General features: G+C 35.7%; 2 protein-coding genes across 3 annotated transcripts; one reads left to right on the top strand and one right to left on the bottom strand.

Moving 5' to 3' along the window:
* Positions 1-12,795: 12,795 nt before the first annotated feature.
* On the top strand, positions 12,796-14,659 carry MPB2C (movement protein binding protein 2C). The gene is made up of 5 exons (XM_078997649.1): positions 12,796-13,200; positions 13,485-13,568; positions 13,688-14,023; positions 14,085-14,303; positions 14,395-14,659. Exons 1-5 carry the CDS (start codon positions 12,964-12,966, stop codon positions 14,539-14,541), a joined length of 1,023 nt encoding a protein of 340 aa, XP_078853775.1. The 5' UTR covers positions 12,796-12,963; the 3' UTR covers positions 14,542-14,659.
* Positions 14,660-14,898: 239 nt separating this feature from the next.
* LOC145048980 (D-aminoacyl-tRNA deacylase-like) lies at positions 14,899-16,989 on the bottom strand. 2 transcript variants are annotated; one of them, XM_078997651.1, is made up of 9 exons: positions 16,755-16,989; positions 16,405-16,596; positions 16,177-16,319; positions 16,018-16,081; positions 15,877-15,929; positions 15,653-15,708; positions 15,474-15,548; positions 15,193-15,360; positions 14,899-15,122 (listed from the first exon to the last, which is right to left on the bottom strand). In XM_078997651.1, exons 2-9 carry the CDS (start codon positions 16,580-16,582, stop codon positions 15,035-15,037), a joined length of 825 nt encoding a protein of 274 aa, XP_078853777.1. In that variant the 5' UTR covers positions 16,583-16,596; positions 16,755-16,989; the 3' UTR covers positions 14,899-15,034. The 2 variants fall into 2 exon arrangements, with proteins under 2 accessions (XP_078853777.1, XP_078853776.1); XM_078997650.1 differs by having other exon boundaries at positions 16,405-16,585.
* Between the last annotated feature and the right edge of the window lie 4,085 nt (positions 16,990-21,074).

Genomic DNA, 21,074 nt, shown 5'->3' with positions numbered 1-21,074 from the left:
TATGAATTTTACGCTGACATTTAACAGTATAATCTCCTCGTACTGTTAAATTTAAGATCAGTCAAGAATTAGCCAACGGAGTCAAAATGAAAGTTGTAGATCTTATCTTTACCTACGCGTGGATATTAAGAACGTCAAAACGGAGCTCGTATGTGAAAGTTACGAATTTTAAAATTTGGAAGTGTGTTGTGTGAAAATTGGTGATGTGGCAAAATCTTGGCCATTGCTTTCTCCCCAAGCCTTGCCACTAGATGGTGACATGTTGCACCAAGTTCAACCATTTTTCACCCTATAAATAGAACCTCTCCCACCCTCATTTTCTTCACACCTTTCCCATTCTTTCTTCTCTTTACTCTCTCTCTCTCTCTCTCTCTCTCTCTCTATCTATCTCTCTCTATCCTCGAAACCCCCCGAAAAGCCTAGGGAACCTCCGTATCACGAGGTAGAAGCCCCGAAGTGCTCGACGGCTACGAGGAAAAGAGCTTTTCGGCTCGGGAACGCTGCTCCAAGAAAAGTCTTGTTTTCTATAAAACCCGCTGTAAGTGAGCTACGCCTACGCTATTTTTAACATAGCTTTTATTTAATTATAGTAGCGTTATTAGGAACTTATAATAAGTACTTGGGCTATTATTATGGGTTATATAAGTATTGTTTAATGCTTATATAATAGTAATAATAGCTAGACTATTAATTAGTCTCGGCGAATAATATACTAAACTCTAGTGGTAATAATACTAGGTTTCGTCGAAGGAAATTATTTTAAATTAAACAAAGTGATGTCCGAGTACCGAGTCACCGCCTTATCAAGTGAGTGCATGGTCCCTTTCATCTTACACATAGATATGAAGTATTTTATATAAACTACATGTTATGTATGAATATTATCTGTATACTTGCTATCCATGCTGGATGAACGATTTTATACAAGTTTTATATCATTTAAACTGTATATGTATTTACATTTACGTAATATGTTGGGTAAAACATGGGTAGATGAAATATGAGTTGGATGATGAGTTGAGATGTGATATAGACCATGAGGTAAAGTGAGAGGTGGACGATGTGAGAAGCCTTGTTCCCAAATGTTCACCCCATCATCTAGCAGAGTATGGATGACAACCACGGACTATTCTAGACAGTCCAGTAGAACACTAGCAGGTTCGCAACCTGTAGGTGTTGTGAATGATGTGTTCACTGGTGTACTCTAAAAACCCATTGACATGTATTGCGAGTGGACTCGCAAAAACGATACTATCAATAAACGAGATAACCCTAGCAGTTGTGCTCGAAGGACAATACTAGCAGTTGCGCCTCACATAGAATGTCATAATTCTGGTAGCTACGCCTAAGTGATAGAACTAGCAGATGTGCTTGACAGCTGTGTTATTGACAACGATGGACTTCGTACATATTCCTTAGGATAATCCTTAGGAATGAATGAATGAGAAATAGATGATTCTTAGGGTAGATCCTTAAGAGTAAAGAAGATAATGGGGATGGGTAATTGGGTTAACTACTTGATGATTAAACATAATAATTATATTATTGTAAGTTGAAAACCCTGTGTACTCACCAGTTTTCCCAACCCAACCCACTCATTTTATTTATATCACAGCGTTGATATGAAGTCACATTACACTGAGAGATTAAGGAGATATAAATCACTAGTGATAATGAATGTAAGTTCTGTTTATGCTTATGTTTCTGTATTGACGATGACATCCCCAATGTTTTAAAGAGAATAAAAATACTTTTCTTCGGAAATGCCCTAATAACGTATTTATCATGTTTCACTGGGAAGAAATTCCGCACATTTTTATTAAAAAGAGGTACTATGATTTTTATAAAGCATAAACAAAATCGGTCTTTTCTGGCCGTGAAAATGGGAATGTCACATACTAAGATGTATTTAGACCTAAAGAGATATTATTTGGTGGCCCTTTATGAAGAAGGATGTTGCTTCGGTAGTTGAGAGGGGCTTGACCTGCCGCCAGGTCAAAGCAGAGCACTAGTGTCCACATGGTCCATTACAGCCCCTTGAGATTCCCTAGTGGAAGTGGTAACATATAGCGATGGACTTTATCACCAAGTTGCCGAGGGCTGCATGAGGAGTTGACGTGATTTGGGTGATTGTAGACCGATTGACGAAGAGTTCTCACTTCCTTGCTATTAGTGAGAGCTCTTCTATGGATAGATTGGATGAGATCTATGTGAGAGAAGTGGTAGCACGTCATGGTGTTCCGGTCTCGATAGTGTCGAATCGGGACGTGTGTTTTACTTCCAAGTTTTGGAAAAAAATTCATGAGGAATTGGGCACGCGCTTGCATGTCAATACTGTGTATCACCCACAAATAGACGGGCAGAGCGAGCGGACGATTCAGACGCTTTAGGACATGTTGTGTGCATGTGTCATGGACTTTGGAGGGAGTTGGGACACCTACATACCACTGGTTGAGTATTCTTACAACAACAACTATCATTCGAGTATTGGTATGCCTCTCTTTCAGCTTTTGTATGGCAGAAGGTGTCAGACTCCTATTTACTGGGAAGAAGTGGGATAGAGAGTGATGGGTGGCACAAAGATAGTGTTGAAAATGACCGACCAGATTCAGTAGGTCGGACAGAGGTTACTGACGGTATAGAGTCGCCAAAAGACTTATGCGGATAGGCTACGGTCCGAGCTGGAATTTCAGGTTGGAGATTTTGTGCTCCTTAAGGTATCCCATGGAAAGGGGTGATCTGATTCCGTAAGCGGGGTAAGTTGGGACCCCGATACATCGATCCTTTCAGAGTGACCACCAGAGTGGGTAGGGTAGCATACTAGTTGGAGCTACCTGCGGAATTGAGTTAGATCCATAACACCTTCCACGTGTCCCAGTTGAGGAAGTGTGTAGCCGATGAGATGCAATGGTACCACTGAAAGACATTCAGGTAGATGCGATCCTTAATTATATTGAGAGACCGATCGCGATCTTGGATCAAAAGGTGAAGGTTTTGAGGAACAAGGAAGTGCCCCTGGTTCAGGTCCAATGGCAGCATCAGAGAGGGTTTGATTTGACTTGGGAGTCAGAGTCAGAGATGCGGGAGCAGCATCCAAAGTTATTTGCGGAGCATGAATTTGAGGGTGAAGTTTGATTCTAGTGGGGGAGAATTGTAACATCCGGATTCCCATGTATATTATTTTAATTATTTATTTTTTAGTATCATTGATCTACTCGACGAGTTGGCACTATAACTCATCGAGTAGAAGCGAGTATGACCACGTGAGTTTAATGATCTACTCGACGAGTCCGAGAGTAGACTCGCCAAGTAGGCACTGGAATGAGAAACCCTAAATCCCTGGGTTTGGGACCTATTTAAAGGCACTTATAGCCTCCTTATGCGGCTACACTTCACAGAGAGAAACCCGAAACCTGCCCATTCGTTGTGTAGAGAGAGAGAGAGAGAGAGAGAGAGAGAGAGAGACCAAATTAATCATTCTTGTGCTTTTTGAAGGTAGATTTGAGGAGCATTGCGGATCTTATCAAGGAGAGGTTGTGGATCTAGTGTTCTTCTATCATTATCATCTGTTTAGAGGTAAAAAGCTCTCACCTTGGCCATATATTTCGTTAGATCTCATTTTTTAGAGTTTTTAGAGTTTTTAGGGTTTTCTTCCAATCATCTTATGTCCTTGCATTATCTGAGCATGGTTTGAGGTTAGAACCTCAGATCTGTACTATAGGAGGCCTTGAGAGTCCAAAGATTCGAGCTTTATTGAGCTAGGGGCAGGCTCATGAGCATCTAACCTTCCTTTGGAGCTTGTAATGCCATTATGGAGCAAACATGCCACGCATGAACGTAAAGATCGAAACTTTACGTGACAATCAAGCCTAGGGAGCCTAGATCTAGTAGTTGGAGTGATAGATCTGCCCTAAAACGCCTGAATGGGAGTAGTGACTTAATGAACTCGCCGAGTCCATGAGCTGACTTGACGAGTCGCTTAGGGTTTATTCCGATAAGTCTGAGCATGCGATAACTCATTGAGTTAGCGGGTCAAATCGATGAGTAGAGTTGGTTTTCATAAGGTCTCTGAGGGATCGAGGGGACTCGATGAATCCTCCTGGTGCACTCATCGAGTAGGGTCAACATGGGCTGTTGACTCAAGCTTGACTTCGGTTGACTTTTAGAGTTTTGACCAAATGTGAGTAGTTGAGACCTTGTAGGGGTAAGATAGTCTTTTAACCTTACCAAGAGTTAAAAAGGGGTTAATATGAGTTTATTAGAACTGTTGTCTAATTAGAGATAATCATCACATGTATTAGGCGGAGGCTAGATCGGTTATCTATGTACGAGGTGTTTTAGCTTGCTTGCTTCGAGGTGAGTCTTCTCACTATACCTTATCTAGAGTGGTAATTATGTGTGACCAGAAGGTCTTACGTGCTTGCTTGGGATATGCATTTTTTGTGTGATATATGTGTTGTATGCTATTTTATGTGATATTTAGATCGGACTGGAGGGTCCAGCGAACTATGAGACCGGAGGGTTCTCAACTAGATCGGACCAGAGGGTCCAACGAACCATGGGACTGGGGGGGGGGGGGGTCCCAACCAGACCGGACCGGAGGATCCAATGAGTTGTGGGACTGGAGGGTCCCACTGAGACACATTGACCGGAAGGTCCTACAGAGCTATAGCCTTGAGTGGTTAGTTATTTGTGCGTGGTATTTTAGGGAACTCACTAAGCTTTATGTTTACCGTGTTATGTGTTATGCATTTCAGGTACTTCTGAGGATCGCGGGAAGGCACTGTCGTGATTGTACACACTTGTTCGAGATCATGTTGAGGATTCTGGGATTTAACTTTTGTTCATAGATTTATGTTGACATTGAGACACTTATGGTTTTTATGAAATATAATATATTATTTTTATGTGTTTTAAAAATGAAAAATTGGTTTGAAAAATTACGTTGTTACATTTTCCCCAATCTTTACTGCTTTATTTTCCAATCCATAACCTTTGTAAGATATCTGATAGCCCCTGTATATTTTATTGTATATTTGATCTGACAGCCTGATGCGTGCAATTAGCTACACCTAATTTTAATATTTATAACCTACTAACTAAATTCCACCTAGGCAGTGTACCTAGTCAAAATTATAGAATAGTCGAATAAGTCGGGTGTCGATCACACGGAACGGTGCTAACTGATTAATCTATTTACCACTAAATTAACCTAATTAATAACAAATGAGAGGTGTTTTATTTGATTTTACAAGATCAGACGAACTTAACTCAAATTCATTCAATTACTAAAAACACTCTTGTTTAATTCGAATTCGCTTCTTCTCTGTGGTTAGCTAACAATTATGGATTACCAAGTTGGTTATTATTGTATTAGTAATTTAAGTCTAAATTTACCAATATTAAGCTAATTCATGTAAAACTATGTATGGTCACACACAATCAAACACAGAATAAGTTGTAGATTATGAATTTGCTATGTAAGATTAGGCAAACACAATTATGGTCATAATTTATGTTCTCTAGCACAACTAAATTTATTTACTTCAATTATTGTCTAAGATTTTAGTCGATCCTAGCTCTAGCAATTTAATGTTGACTAAATCACTAGGTTTCAAGTTCATGTAATTTAATAATCACTAAGCTACACAGAACATGAATTCAAGCAACTAAAGAAACGAATATTAACATGCTAGGTAATAACAAATCAAACACAAGCAATTTAACAACTAATCAAATCCATTAATATTTAAACTAAACCATATGTCAGAAGCTTCATCTAGCTAAACAAGAGTAGCTAAATTCAGCTACTCATAGCCACAGATAAACTAGCACAAATAATAATAGGAGTCATAATGAATGTACCAAACAAATAAACTATTGATGTACTTTCCTCTCCTTAGGTGATAAAACCTTTTCTAGAACTTCTTCTCCTCTCAAAATTGTCTCTAGGTCTACCTTCTATCCGCCCAAAAAGTCTTCATCTCCGTGAATAGCAAGGATATATATAATCTGATTTTTCTAGGCTCACAGCGTGAGAAATAACGTCTCACCTCGTGAGCACACATCTATCCGTGTTGTACAAGAACTCTTCCACCCGATACTAATCTTCTAGAAAACTCAAACTCAGGTCGTGAGCCTTCAACTCTCACGTTGTGAGTGCGAATTATTGCTGGATTTTTATCTTTCTTCTTTCAAGCCTTCATAGTTCCATGCTTTGTCCATTTTGGTCCCTTTCTTCGAAAATGCTTCACTTTGGCTGCAAATAATAATTTATCCCTATAAGTACCATAATTCTATGCCAATAACCAAAATATTAATAAAAATGTAAATAAATATTGCCTAAAAATATGTATAAATATGACAATATCAAAATATCCTATTGGATGCCCCTTCATCATTCAAAGCCATATTTGTCACCCCAATAACCCTTCCATTTCCTTTCGATGGTCCAAATGTATCATATCACCCCATGACAACTCATTCCAAACATGGCATCTCCAAACCCAAAAACTAAATCTCCATATCGATTCTTCCTTTCCAGTACCACAATTACTTTTAAGCATTCAAACATCCCAACTAGTTCAATGTTATAAGAAACGAATTTAATGCACTAGTTTCTAACGTAACTCAAGTTCTTGTGACTTTAACTACTAATTTAAATATTATTAACTATATTTGACTCGTTAAAAGGAAACATGATGAAGATGGATCTTTAAATCGTTATAAGGCTCGACTTATTGCCAATGGTCGTAGAGAACAACGGGGTATCGATGGTGAAGAGACTTTTAGTCTGATTTTCAAACCGACCATCATTTATATGGTTCTCCATCTTGCCATCTTTAATCCTTTTTATGGCCTAAAGCAGACACCACACATAAGTATCCAATGGTATGCACAATTTATCACATATTAGGGATTCACTTATAGTGGTTCAGACTCATCCTTATTTATCTACCGACATGACACACATACAACTTATATCTTCTATATGTAGACAGAATCATATTGATTGCTTCATCCACCAGTCTCCTGCAACAAGTTATCACAACACTTATGTTCGAATTGGTTGCTTATCGAGATAGACATGACATCTTTTTATCTTAGCAAAAATATTCCACATAGGTTTATGAACGGGCCAAGATGCTAAATTGCAAATTGACATCCATTATTGTAGACATCTTAACCAAGATTGATACATTTGGTTCTTATGTGTTTGACCCTACTTATACCGGAGGCTTGTATGGACACTTCAGTATTTGACATTCACCATACCACGACCGACATGAGGGCATGTGAGCGTACATGGCCGCAAAAATAATAGGGCCCAAGTTTGAACGAAATATTTATAGACCAATTTGCTATTTTATGCGACCTTTATTCCCCTCTTATAGTTGATCTTGGTTTTAATCTTTATTTCTCCACCATCAATTTTATTTTTTACTAATCGGTTTCATATCTTTGTTAATTTCCATTAACCCAATTCATGAATCCATTATCACATTGTCCATTACATCTTTTTTCTTCACTAAACCAGTTAACGAGTTCATTGCGTGGCATTATCAAATTACATTTTTTTACTTGATCGGCAAGTCGCAAATGCAACTTATACACATAAATTGATTATGAATAGTTGATGACCAAATTTGTTTCCAAGAATGCTAGAAAAACCCTTGTGATTCATGTAACTATGTAAAGTTATATATATATATATATATATATATATATATATATATATATATATATATATATATATATATATATATATATATATATATATATATATATATATATATATATATATATATATATATATATATCGTATTATCGCTATTTTGTTTTTATAGTTTTTAGAACATTTATTGTATTATTAATGAATTTTGTGTGTGTTGTGTTTATATATATATATATATATATATATATATATATATATATATATATATATATATATATATATATATATATATATATATATATATATAGGTTCAGGTTCATTTGAGACCATTCTAATTTTGTGAGACCGTGAGACCAAATCTAAAAATAATTTTAAAATGCAAAATAAATGGAAAAATCCAAAAATTCTTTTTTTAAATATTATTTTCGGAACTTGAATTAACTAAAAAAAAATATAAAAAATACCGTTTTTTTTTTTTTTTGAAAAATACGTGAAATATTCTAAATAGAATATTACACTGACATATTCTAAAAAATAATTTTAAAATGCAAATTAAATTGAAGAATCTAAAAATTCTTTTTTTTAAATATTATTTTCGGAACTTGAATTAACTATAAAAAAATTTTAAAAAAAAAAAAGAAAGAAAAAAAAATTCTATTTTTTTTGAAAAATACGTGAAATATTCTAAATAGAATATTACATTGTACATATTCTAAAAATAATTGTAAAATGCAAAATAAATGGAAAAATCAAAAAGTTCTTTTTTAAATATTATTTTCGGAACATGAATTAACTAAAAAAAATAAAAAAATATAAAAAATACGTCTCACGGTCTCACAAAATATAGGTGGTCTCAAATGAACCTAACCCTATATATATATATATATATATATATATATATATATATATATATATATATATATATATATATATATATTAATTTTTCATGACCCTCAAAATCAATGTGATGCTCGTGCCCCATACTAGACATTATATATGTTCAACAAATGTGTATGTTCATGCCTTACTACACGACTGTCAAACAAATTTATCCGGTACATAAGATTTTAGTCCGATTTTCAAACTGACCACCATTCATATAGCCTTTTATGTATTTTGGCCCACGTATAGCCTAGACACAATGTATGTTGGTGATTTTATATCATCAAATATTATTTAAGTGTAATATGATTAAATTTGTTGACCAAAAGTGATCTTGTTGAATATTGAACAAGTTAGGATGGTGTAGGAGTGCACACTTGTTCAAGTTTTTCAAGATTTAAAGTACATTGCTATTTAGGGGCGAAGCCCCTAAACGAACAAGGGTCCGGGGGCAGCGCCCCTGGGAGCGGGGTCCCAGGGGCGACAGCCCCTGGCGGGGTCCAAGGGGCAGAGCCCCTGGCTGGGATCGAGACTATGTTGCTATATTAAAAATTGCATCAAAAATCCAATTTTAGAAAGTTGACCCTTTATTCCATGACATCCGTTTAATGACAGTTTGGTAGTTTTATGACAGTTTGTAACTGTCTGTTAACAGTTTTCAGACAGGATTGATATATCCGTTTTTTGGTCAATATTCTGGTACATGTTAAAGAACATTTTCATATACATTCTCAAATTTCATTCTCTGAATTTCATCCAATTGAGTGTTCGATCTGTACCATCGAAATACTTCAATTTGATAGTGAATCACGACTTTCAGAGAATCCAAGCAATCTATTCATCCCTTTTTTCTAACAATGTACATATATTATACATAGTGGAGAAGATTATGGAAAATAATTCTTTTATATATTGGAGAAGATTATAGAAAATAATTCGAATTACATGATATAACCGAATTTCAAGAACATGTTGTCCTAGCTTTGTCTATGATAGCATAGGCCACCTTAATATGGTACCTACCTACACTGAAAGTTAAACCAGTTTATCTTTTATATTACTACTCATAGGCTTATCAATATTTCATTATGATTTAAAATATATTAAGTTCTTTTTTAAGTGTTCATGTAATATTGTAAGCTTATGTAACAAATCATGAGTGTAACAAAATTGTGCAATACATCTTGTTGGGTTAATGTGCAGGGGTATTTTTAGAAAGTTTTTTTTTTCTAAAATTTTGTATTAGCGTCAAACTCTTTTAGATCTAGCATAAATCAGGTATTATGATTTCTCTATATTTAATTAAGAACCAAGTTTTTCCAGAAAATAAAAAACCTTGTTAACCAAGTAGCTTCAAATTTCTTTTGTTCTTGTTATTCTCCTGTTTCGTCTCTTCGTTTTTTCTTTCTTTCATCTGTTGATCAACTTCTACTTTGAGAACCAAGATAATATCAGGTTATTACCTTACACTTGGTATCATAGCCTAGGGATTGTGAAGACATAGGGCAGCCGGTTTGAGAGTCGGTTTCAATATATATATATATATATATATATATATATATATATATATATATATATATATATATATATCATGGTTGTAAAAATCGTTCGGCGGTTGACTGGGGTCAAGCGATTAATCGATTTGGCGGGGATTAATCGGAGACCCTAAATTACTAATAAAAATATTTTAAAATTTAATACATCCTAAGATAATTAGTATTTGAATATTTAAAATTTTGAAAATTTGAAACTTTTAAATATTTGGTATAATATTTGAAATTTTCAATATTTAAAAATTTAAAAATTTAAAATTTTGTTAATTTTTGTGTAATATTTAAAATTTTGAAAATTTGAAAATTTGAAAAATTTCCCGCTTAGGAGCGCCAAGGACCGCCGAGGACCGCCAAGGACCGCCGAAGACCGCCGAGACCGAGTATAACCAATTTCCGCCAAACACCCCTAATCGTAATCAGTTGCAGACCGCCAAGCGCCTAGGCGGTCGCCTAGGCCGATATTTACAACACTGATATATATATATATATATATATATATATATATATATATATATATATATATATATATATATATATATAGTATTTCGTTACGAGGCAGATGTAGTGGAAATCGGGTTATGTTGAAGGGGGATGTGATTCGGTTTTGATCGCAAGCAACCCCAGTTTCTCTTAATCGGGCTTATTCTAAGGTAGTGAGAGACTAACCGGATGCACAAAATAAATGAACGAGAAAACATCAAAGTGGGTGGTGTTGATTCGTTCGTTTTTATGGGTGACGGAAGACGATAAAGGTGGTCGTGACCTTGCCTTGTTTGGTGAAAAAGTGCTCTCGGAACAAGTTTGATTAAAGAGGTTGGGGTTGTCAAAATAGAGAATACGATATTGATGGTTAAAGAATGATATTCGATGTCGTTTCAAGTTCTAGTTTTGACTCCAACGAATTATCCAATGTGGGGAATCAATGTCAAGTTTATTATGAATGCACACGACATATGCGAGAAGGTTGAACCGAGGGCGTTCGATGGAAGAATTTCTCAGAATATGATTGATTAGCAAAAGTGTGGCTGTCAAGACAAGAAGGAAATGGACAAACAACACGATGTGAATATTATGGTGTTGGAGTTCAAATCAGGTGGCTTTGGATGTGGCCGAGGAAAGGTCGTGAATCTGGAAAAAGTCGACATGGTAATGAATGTATCCAATGGGATGTCATGGTACATGTTAAAGGTATTGTAAATAATCAAAATGGGTTGAGAGAAGACTTTGGATGTGACTGAGGTGGAGCTCGGGTCCGGGAAAGGTCGAGAATCGTGACGGTTCGAAAAGAAGGTGATTGAACACTGTTGTGAACGAGTGGTATGAACAACCCGATTAAGAGGTGATTGTTGGGTTAATAAGATTTTATGTGTATGGGTATTTGGAAAATTTTGTTTGTTTTTTTACTTTCTTTCCAAGTTTTTGTATTAGTTTCAAAGTCTTTTTGGACCTTAGTATAAATGGGTATTGTGATTTCTCTATATTTAATTAAGAACCAAGTTTTTCCAGAAAATAAACGACCTTGTTAACCAAATAGTTTCAAGTATCTTTTGTTCTTGTTATTCTCATGTTTCCTTTGTTCGTTTTTTCTTCCTCATCCGTTGATCAACTTATACTTTGAGCACCAAGATAACATCATATTCTTACTTTACAAATCTTCCAAAAGGCGATGCAACTCATACTTGGGAAAGGTCTCCTAATCTCCTTTAGACCAAACCTATAAAGGAATAATTATACATTAAAAATAAGGTTAAAATTTTAGTGCAAATTTATAAATTGGTATTTTTAACGATTCCTAAAAACGTTGATACATTTATTGTGATTCATAATACAAGAGTAAAAACAGAAATAATATGTTATAGAAATTTTATAAGAATTATCAAAAAAATATTTGGTCAAATTAAACAAAACTTTGAAAAAAAAATACGGAAAACAAAAACATATAAAAACTTTATAAACCTAAGGGGTTATATATATATATATATATATATATATATATATATATATATATATATATATATATATATATATATGGGTAAAGTGAATATACCTAACCTTATATAAGCTTAGGTACCTAACCACATAATACTATGTAATTTTGTATCATATTTGCATTGTAATCATCCAAAGTTCTTAAAATTCAACCTCATAACTTGATTGCTTCCAAAATCTTTGGACTTTCACCATTATCTTCCTTCAAATGATGTCTTTCTATCGGAGACCCCCTGGTGGGCTTCATATACTACCGTTACAAATCAAATGGTGTAGGAGGAACATAATGATGAATGTTTGAAAATCTTGGAAGTAAATCAAGTTAAGAGTTGTAGTTTAAGAATCCTAGACGATTGCAATGGAAATATAATGCAAAACAATATAGTATAATGTGGTTAGGTACCTAAGCTTATATAAGGTTGTTAGGTATATTCACTTTACCATATATATATATATATATATATATATATATATATATATATATATATATATATATATATATATATATATATATATATATATATATATATATATATATTAATGAAAATGAAGCAATTGGTGAAAAGAAAAAGTAAAAGGGTCAAATTAAGAAGTTGCATACAAAAATAAACCGTAAAAACTAAAAATGTAATAATTTTTCTTACGTATATCCCTTTTAAAGTTTACCATTTAGATATAAGAATTTTGAATTTGAAAAGGAAATATTGTTGGTTTTGATTTTCCTTCAAAAGTCTCCCATCCTCTTTTACCCCCTTCCAATCCTCACGCTTTCTTCTTCTTTTTCGAAATCGATTTTTTTGGGTTTCAGTTTCAGTTTCTGGGTTCATTTCGAAAGCCATAATTCAAGAAAACGAAGATCCAGCAATGTATCATCAGTCATCTCAGCACTTTGATTTGGAGCAGGACAATGCTAATTTGGGTTTTGGCGGTGGAGAACCAACTTCATGGCTTTCCGGCGAAGATCTCCGACCTTCTTCTCCTTCTCACCGCCGTAATCTTTCCGCCTTTTCAAATTCCACCGCCACTACTGCCGCCGGAAATGTCGACCGTCTTCTCTTCAATGACCTTGTCGAGATCGTTCCACTCGTTCAGTCTTTGATTGTATGTCGCCCTCTTTCACTCACTTACACACACTACATATCCATGATATGAATACTTCGATTTTTAGGCCTCTATTGAAATTCGGTTCGAATAAAGCAAGATGCCTCTCTTAATTTTCGATTTCTAATGTGTTCGTATGTATTTCGATTAAATTAGGGTTTCTTCATCTTTTGATTTCTTATGTGGTCATATACACTCAGATTCAATTACGTTTTTCCTGAATTGACTTTCCCCCCAAATGTTCAAACTTCTAATTTCCGAATGGGGTATATTTATCTTTGTAGGATCGAAAGGCAACCAGTTCATACACTCGTAGGGGGTCAATGATCTACACGAAGACACCTTCGAGAGAATCAATGTCTTATAAGGTAATTCTTCTCATATGGATGTAGAAATAGAATAACCCTTGGCTTCATTTATGGCAATTTAAATGATACCATTTTTATCCCATTTAGTGCTTATGTTTCTTGATTTACTTTTTGTCCAGATGACTGATGCAAAAGGTAGGAATGCTCAGTCAATTCCTGGAAAAAAGCGCAGGGAAAATGGTGGTGGCAATGAACAAGATGGAGGAGCTGATGGGTTTTCCATGTTTTCCTCAAATGCAATTTTGACCAAGGAAAGGGAAGAGTTGACTGAATTGAGAGAGAAAGTGGAGCATCTGCAAAAACAGTTGTTGGAAAAAGATGAAATCTTGAAGTTAGCAGAAGCTTCAAAAAATGAAATTAATTCTGTTCATAACACACTTGATCAAATGAAAAATCACTTGGCAGAAAAGGATTTGTTACTCCGCTCTACTCAGGCACAATTAGCCGATCTCAAGGTAAATTTGCAAAATTTCCTTCATCAGAGGTTTACAGGGTTATAATCGTCTTTTTACACAGATTAAACTTGCTGATAAACAAGCAGCTGTGGAGAGGTTACAGTGGGAAGCAACAACTTCCAATAACAAGGTGGAAAAGCTCCAGAAAGATCTGAATGCCTTTCAAGGAGAGATGTCATCATATACACTGTTATTCGAAAGCTTGTCAAATGACAATTATACCCTTCTGGACCAAGAGTATGATGACATCACACCCGATGACACCCACCTTCCTGAAATAGTAAGCAAAATGCTATTTCATAAAATATATACATTCTTCAAGATTTTTTTTTTTTTTTAATATTTCTAAATTGATGTGTTATAATTTTCAGGATGATATGGATATTAGCAAAATGGAAGAGGCACAAGAAGCTTACATGGCTTCAATAGCTTCTGCAAAAGAGAAGCAAGATGAAGAGTCGATTGCCATGGCTGCCAATGCAAGGTTGCATCTGCAATCTTTTGTTCTAAGAAGTTGACTTTTGAGAAAGTCAACGATTTGGAGTGTTGTTATGGTGGATGTCATATCATGCAAACCCTACCTCTACCCTTTGGTGTAATCTTATTCTTTTAAAAGTTGTGTGAGTTGGGATTTCATATCCATTTGCAATACTTAAATTTTATCATATTCTCTGAGTAAACAATGAAAAGAGAATGTGTACTAACATGTGTGTATACAGTTTTTGTGTGAAATGGGAGTTGGGTTTGACCTAACAAGTGTCAAATTTGTCATAATTTTAGTGTTTTTACTATGTGTCAGTTTAAGATAATGTTCACTTATGAATGACATGTTTGTTTTTTATGATGAAAGATTGTAGCTTCATAAAGAAATCAAATAGTCAAGAAAATAATACATTGAGTTTCCAATATTATATGAATTAATCAATGTGTAACAATTTGGTATAAAGTAACCAATAAATAAATATGCCAACTACCATCAATGTTGATGGATTTTTTAATTTCATGAAACATTCAGCAAAAATCAGAAGGCTTGCCAACTTTTATATTCTCTTCTTTCAAGAAACTCAAAATGGCATTTTTCTGCCAACTTTTAAAGCTCCTGCATAATAAGGCCAAATTAAATTATCTTTAATTGTATCTAAAACAAACTTTGATATACAAATACTTACTTTTGATCAAGATGAGCAAGAACTTCACCACCTGGGAAGGCTTTTTTTGTAACTTGATATGCAACTTTGATTGCTTCTCTCCATGTTCCACTTATTCCAGCATCTCCATTATCTTCCATTAGCAATGAATACCCTGAAATTAGGTGTCCAACCCAAACATTGTTTTTCCTGAAAAAGAAGACACAGATGTTGTTTCTTTTTGACTTAATGGACTTAACAAGAATATGACTTTAGGACTTTTTTTTTCTTATCTTGATAAGTCTTTGTAAGGGTAAACTTACATAACAACATCCATATGCCTTGGGACATAGTGTCCACCACCAAACCCTAGAAGGATTTTGCCTTTTCCATTATTCCTACATCATCAAATTTAAGCAAAAATAGTAAGAAATGTTGCACACTTTGTTCCAATGTGTACTTCAAAATTTTGTGAAAAAACTAAAGACAAGATGATCATCACCTATGCCAATCTCCAACAGGAACCCCTCCATCAAGCCCCAGTCCTTTCCAAACTAACTTCAATGCAAAATTATAAACAAAGAATCATACAATATTCTTCATTAGGCATATATTTTTTTTTTAAACTCAAAAGGGTTTTACACTCAAAAGGGTATTACAATTTACAAATATATAACAACATTATTATATAGCAAAGTCAAGATTATGCTCAAAGAGATACCGAACTAGAGCAATAGCTTGTGCTGCATCTTGCCTCTTCCAGTACTCTTCTGTGCTACCTAATACAATAAAAACATCAAAATTGTAGCATTAATGCTTTTCCAATGACTTTGATCAAAATCAAATGATCAATTTTCTTTTGCATACCAATTTCCACAAACATGGTGGGTGAATCAATTACAGGTCCATGATGTGTGGCCTCCAATGTAACCTATACCAAGAACAAAAGAAGATAAACAACGATATACAAGTTCATAAAAAGTAAAAACAAGAAACTTAATGCTAAATTTCTAGCATTATATGCACCTCAAATTCAGGAGTCAGATTGTGTGATTCAGCAATGACCTTTAAGAGTCTCAACCATGGCCCCATTCGGGTATTAGGAGGTGCAGCCCATCCAGGTTTGCCACCAGCTGGTGGCACCTCATCTTCTCTTAAATGAGGAACGCCTATAAATATAATATACTCCATGATTAACATTTAATGCACTCAACTCTTGAATTGATTCAATGGTAAATTAGATAACAGATGTACCGATTGGGTGAATGGTTAGTGCAGGTCGCTTTGAGGCAGCCGTGTGTCTGCTGAGAAATATAACGTCGTCGACAACCTCTCCGGTGGCAGCCTCCCACCGTTTGTCGAGGTGATCCTCTGTAATACTGGAGTTATCGTGTTTCAATAACCTTACGTATTTGTTCACAAAACTTGCCATGTCCTATACCAAAACTTTAACATCAAAACCACAGATTAAGATTGGAAATCGATAAGTAGGCGGATTTTGTTCGAAAGGTAATTTTGTATGGTTCATTTGCTTTGTGGATTTCATGTAATTGTGTTAACCAGAAAACAGTGGAACAAATAACGAAGATGAGGTGGAGGTTAACCTGAAGAAATGGACCGGGGTGCCAGCCCGGCATGGCTAAGAGGGCGGAGGCGGGGCCGATAGAGGCCGGGTCAAGGGTGGTGGCCACCACTAAAGTCACCATCGCCCTTCTGGAGTGTGCCCCTGAACAATGTTTGCGAGAGGATGTGAGGGTAGGGAAACCAATTAGTCTTCGAGTTAAGGACGAAGGCATTTCGTCGAACGGGTTGGTGAATATACGATATCTTTAGACAAAGGAAATAAGGTTTTGGAGTAATGTACAATGTGAGTTTATTCACTAAAGACAAAACTGCAAAACTCACTAAAGACAAAACTGCACAAATGTTAATGTGGTTTCTTCAAAATTATCAATCCAAAAAAATTTGGTTACACACAAGTTTAAAGTTTTCATTTTCTTACATATTAGGTCAAATTTTGTTACACACAAGTTTAAAGTTTTCATTTTCTTACATATTAGGTCTAATGGGTTAACTTCCATAAATTTTCCTCTATTAAGTTAAGTTCTATTTGACTAATCAAATTAAGGGTATTTTGATCATTCCCTATTTATACCTCTTATTTTATATTAATTTAAGAACGAATCTCAATCTCTCTTTGTTGTCGTTCTTAGTAGCGTCTTCTTCAACAAATCGATTGTGTTCGATTTCTTCAAGAAATCAAAATCAACAATGGTGCTTTGTTTTTGTGGTAAAATTATCATAGTTCGCACCGCATGGACTGATAAAAATCTAGATAAACGCTTCTGGGGATGCCCTACTGAGGTACGCAAAGGGTTTTTTTTTCGGATTTCAGCATAAGTCTTCCATTACATGTTACGATCTTCTTTTGTTTCTTAAATTTTGAAGGGATCCAAATGTCGATTTATTGGGTGGTTTGATGGTCCAATTTGTGCACATTTAAAAGCTATTATACCTAGGCTGCTGACGTCAATCAACAAATTAAAGTCACAAAACACAAGACTTAAGTTTGTTCAAAATTATCATTTTGGTACAAAAAAGTTTGGGCTACCACCATAAGTCCAAAGTTTTCATTTCTTTGCATATTTGGTCCAACGGGTTAACTCCGTCTATTTCCCTCTGTTAAGTTATGTTTTACTAGTCAAATTAGGGGTATTTTGCTTATTCCCTATTTATGCGCCTTATTTTATATTAATTTAAGAACGAATCTCAATCCCTCTTTATCGTCGTTCTCAGCAGCGTCTTCTTCAACAAAGCGATCGTCTTCGATTTCTTCAAGAAATCAAAATCAACAATGGTGCTTTGTTTTTGTGGTAAAATGGCCATAGTTTGCACCGCATGGACTGACAAAAATCCAGGTAAACACTTATGGGGATGCCCTACTGAGGTAGGCAAAGGGTTTTTTTTTTTTGGATTTCAGCATAAGTCTTCCATTACATGTTACGATCTTCTTTTGTTTCTTAAATTTTGAAGGGATCCAAATGTCGATTTATTGGGTGGTTTGATGGTCCAATTTGTGCACGTTTAAAAGCTATTATACCTGGGTTGCTGAGGTCAATCAACAAATTGAAGTCACAAAACACAAGACTTAAGTGTTACCTGTTATGCAGTTGGATGTTGTTCGTGTTTGTTCTGGTTTATAAGAAGTAGATTGAAGTGTAATGGTTTGGGTGGTTTCTAAGCAGTATATTGAAGTGTAATGGTTTGGGTAGTGTTTTAATGTTTTTGGTAGTATCTTGTTTAAGCAATGTAATCTTTTGGGCAATACTTTGTGGTAGTCTTTTATGGTTAAAATGTCGCAATGTAAGATATGTTTTGCAACAATTTGTCAATGGTAATTATATTTGGTATGTACATTTGGACCAATTTATTTTGTTTGTGGTTTACACGTTATAAATGATAATTGTATGTTTTGTTTAAAAGGACATATTGGTCAAGTTCTACAACAAAAAATTATACATGAGAATAACATCAAGACATTAAACATAATATAAGCCATTACATCAAATCCAATGTAAATTGTTCCCATACATCACACGGGTACACTATCAAGTACCAAAAATAACATCCAAATTGCTTAAACCCCAAAACACATAAAGTACTAAACATACAATACACATAAACATAACATTATCCCAAAAAGACACTTATACCCTTACATCAAAATCCCTTGAAATCCCATCACTTACCCCCTTGGCCTTTGCAAGTTCTAGCATTGTGCCCTTTATTTTTACACTTGCTGCAAGTTACCTTGATAAACTTTCTTGTAAGCTTTCCACTCCCACTAGCAACATGGATTTGACTCTCACTACCACTAGCAACATTGTCTCCCTTCTTCTGGCTTTTCTCCTCAACATATTGCCTCCTCTTTTTCTTGGGCCTTCCAGACTGATTATGGTGTAGAGGAGGGGTGATTTTAATTGGGTATTCACTTATAGGCCACATTGCTCGACCTTTAATAGGCTCTACCATGGCAGGATCAACATGTTGTTGCTTTCCATGTTTCTAGCCAGTGCACCCTGTGAGCATAAGTGTGCAGCTCTCCAACTTCCTCACCATTATCTGCTTTGTCATTTAGGACAACAATGACATGCTTACAAGGGAGTCCTGTTAATTCCTACTTCCTACATTTGCATACTCTTTCAACCATGTCAACAACATGTTGATCCTGCCATGGCCCTTGCCCTTGGTATTTATCTGACCCATTCCACCTAGTTGTGTAATGAGATGCCCAATTGACATTCTTTTCCATGATTTTTGTTGCAGATGGGGTTAGTGGACCAACACATTTGTTTTGCACCTTTATGACATTACATATTCTTTTCATCATATACCCCATAATGTACTCCAAGCAGGTTATCGGTGGCTTGTCCCTTCCCTCAATCAATTAGGTATTAAAAACTTCACAAAGATTATTCAGAAGCATATCTGAAACTGATCTACCTGAAAACACCACAATAATGCCAGGATCAAACATATACTAAGAAATATTACAACAAAAGGGTAAATTTAGAAGTTGGAGTATATATGTAGCACCTGGTTCTTGGTACCTAATTCTTTTTATTTTTATCTAAGTGTTTTGCATTTTTGGCCTTGGACTCGACAAGTTGAAGGACCAACTCGCCGAGTAGAAGTGGGACGGGACGCGGGATTTAAGTGATGGACTCGGCGAGTCGGGTCCCGGACTCGACGAGTAGGCCCTGGCTGGACAAAAACCCTATTCTGAGGGTTTGCACCTTATTTAAACATCTCATTCAGTCACCCATCGTCCCATTTGCTCCCAGAAGACCCCCATAGCGAACCCCAATCGTGTGAGTGAAGATCTAAGGCCTTTTGAGTGATTTTGGTGCTTTTGTGATCTAAGAAAGGAAGGAAAAGCTTGAAGAAACAAGAAGAGGCTAGAGGGATCCGAGTTTGAGCATCTTCCACAGTTCATTTGAGGTATAAAGCTTATACCTTGCTTATTATTATAGATCTATTCTTGAAGGAAGTTAGGGCTTCTAAAAGCCATTTTGGCTACCAACCATGATTGCAAGCATGCTTGAGGGCTAGGGTTTTAGATCCAGGGTTCTTAAGGGACACTAAGACAAAAAGCAACTGTTTTAGAACCCATGGAAAGCCTTATGCATGTTGGGAGTTCCTTTTTGAGCCATTTGGGCTCATTCTTCCATGCATGCACGTAAAGTTTGTAACTTTACGTGCTAGATCGAGCTTAGGGGCTTGGATCTATCATTTGGTCAAGTGTTGTACATCATAAATCGAGGATTTAAAGTGTGGACGTTATCGACTCAGTGAGTCCGCTCTTGGGACTCGACGAGTCCAAGGCTTTGTGTCCCATATCTGTTAAGGGTCAAAAGAACTTAGTTGGGTGTTAAAAGGGTTGTAGCAGGACAAAAGGAGTGACCCAACACATTGGACTTAGTTTTAGACCTGGAGTTCATGGGACTCGAAGAGTGCTAGAACAGAATCGGCAAGTCCAAGACAATATCCTTTAGATTGAAGATGAACTCGACGAGTTGCTCATACAACTCGGCGAGTCGAGGTCAGGACTTTTTTATCAGATGAAGGTGAACTCGACGAGTTGTTCATACAACTCGGCGAGTCGGGTGAAGGATTATTCGATGTTTTTATAGAAGCGGAACTCATCGAGTCATCGCCAAAATCGACGAGTCGAGTCATGGATGAGGTCGTGTAAAGGGATAGGGACTCAACGAGTTGACGGCCCAACTTAGCTAGCCGGGTCAACTTGAAGTGTTTTGTAGGGATTGTAGCCGGAGGATTTCCGGAGCAGCAGTAGGCAGAGACTTCCCACACGGATTATCAGCAGCTACTTATTCGAGGTGAGTTACCTTCCAATAGCGGTT

The sequence above is a fragment of the Lactuca saligna genome, chromosome 5, assembly GCF_052625555.1.
Source record: "Lactuca saligna cultivar CGN05327 chromosome 5, ASM5262555v1, whole genome shotgun sequence".
In the NCBI taxonomy this organism is placed as follows: domain Eukaryota; kingdom Viridiplantae; phylum Streptophyta; class Magnoliopsida; order Asterales; family Asteraceae; genus Lactuca; species Lactuca saligna.
This window is presented reverse-complemented; position numbering and strand designations above follow the sequence as displayed.

Excerpts from the sequence above, each read along its gene's own strand:
- MPB2C (XM_078997649.1), top strand. The coding sequence starts at position 12,964 with ATGTATCATCAGTCATCTCAGCACTTTGATTTGGAGCAGGACAATGCT. Across the intron at positions 13,201-13,484 it reads CACTCGTTCAGTCTTTGATT|GATCGAAAGGCAACCAGTTC; the intron begins GTATGTCGCCCT and ends TTATCTTTGTAG. Across the intron at positions 13,569-13,687 it reads GAGAATCAATGTCTTATAAG|ATGACTGATGCAAAAGGTAG; the intron begins GTAATTCTTCTC and ends CTTTTTGTCCAG.
- LOC145048980 (XM_078997650.1), bottom strand. The coding sequence starts at position 16,946 with ATGCCTTCGTCCTTAACTCGAAGACTAATTGGTTTCCCTACCCTCACA. Across the intron at positions 16,586-16,754 it reads ACCCCGGTCCATTTCTTCAG|GACATGGCAAGTTTTGTGAA; the intron begins GTTAACCTCCAC and ends GTTTTGGTATAG. Across the intron at positions 15,361-15,473 it reads AGGCATATGGATGTTGTTAT|GAAAAACAATGTTTGGGTTG; the intron begins GTAAGTTTACCC and ends CTTCTTTTTCAG.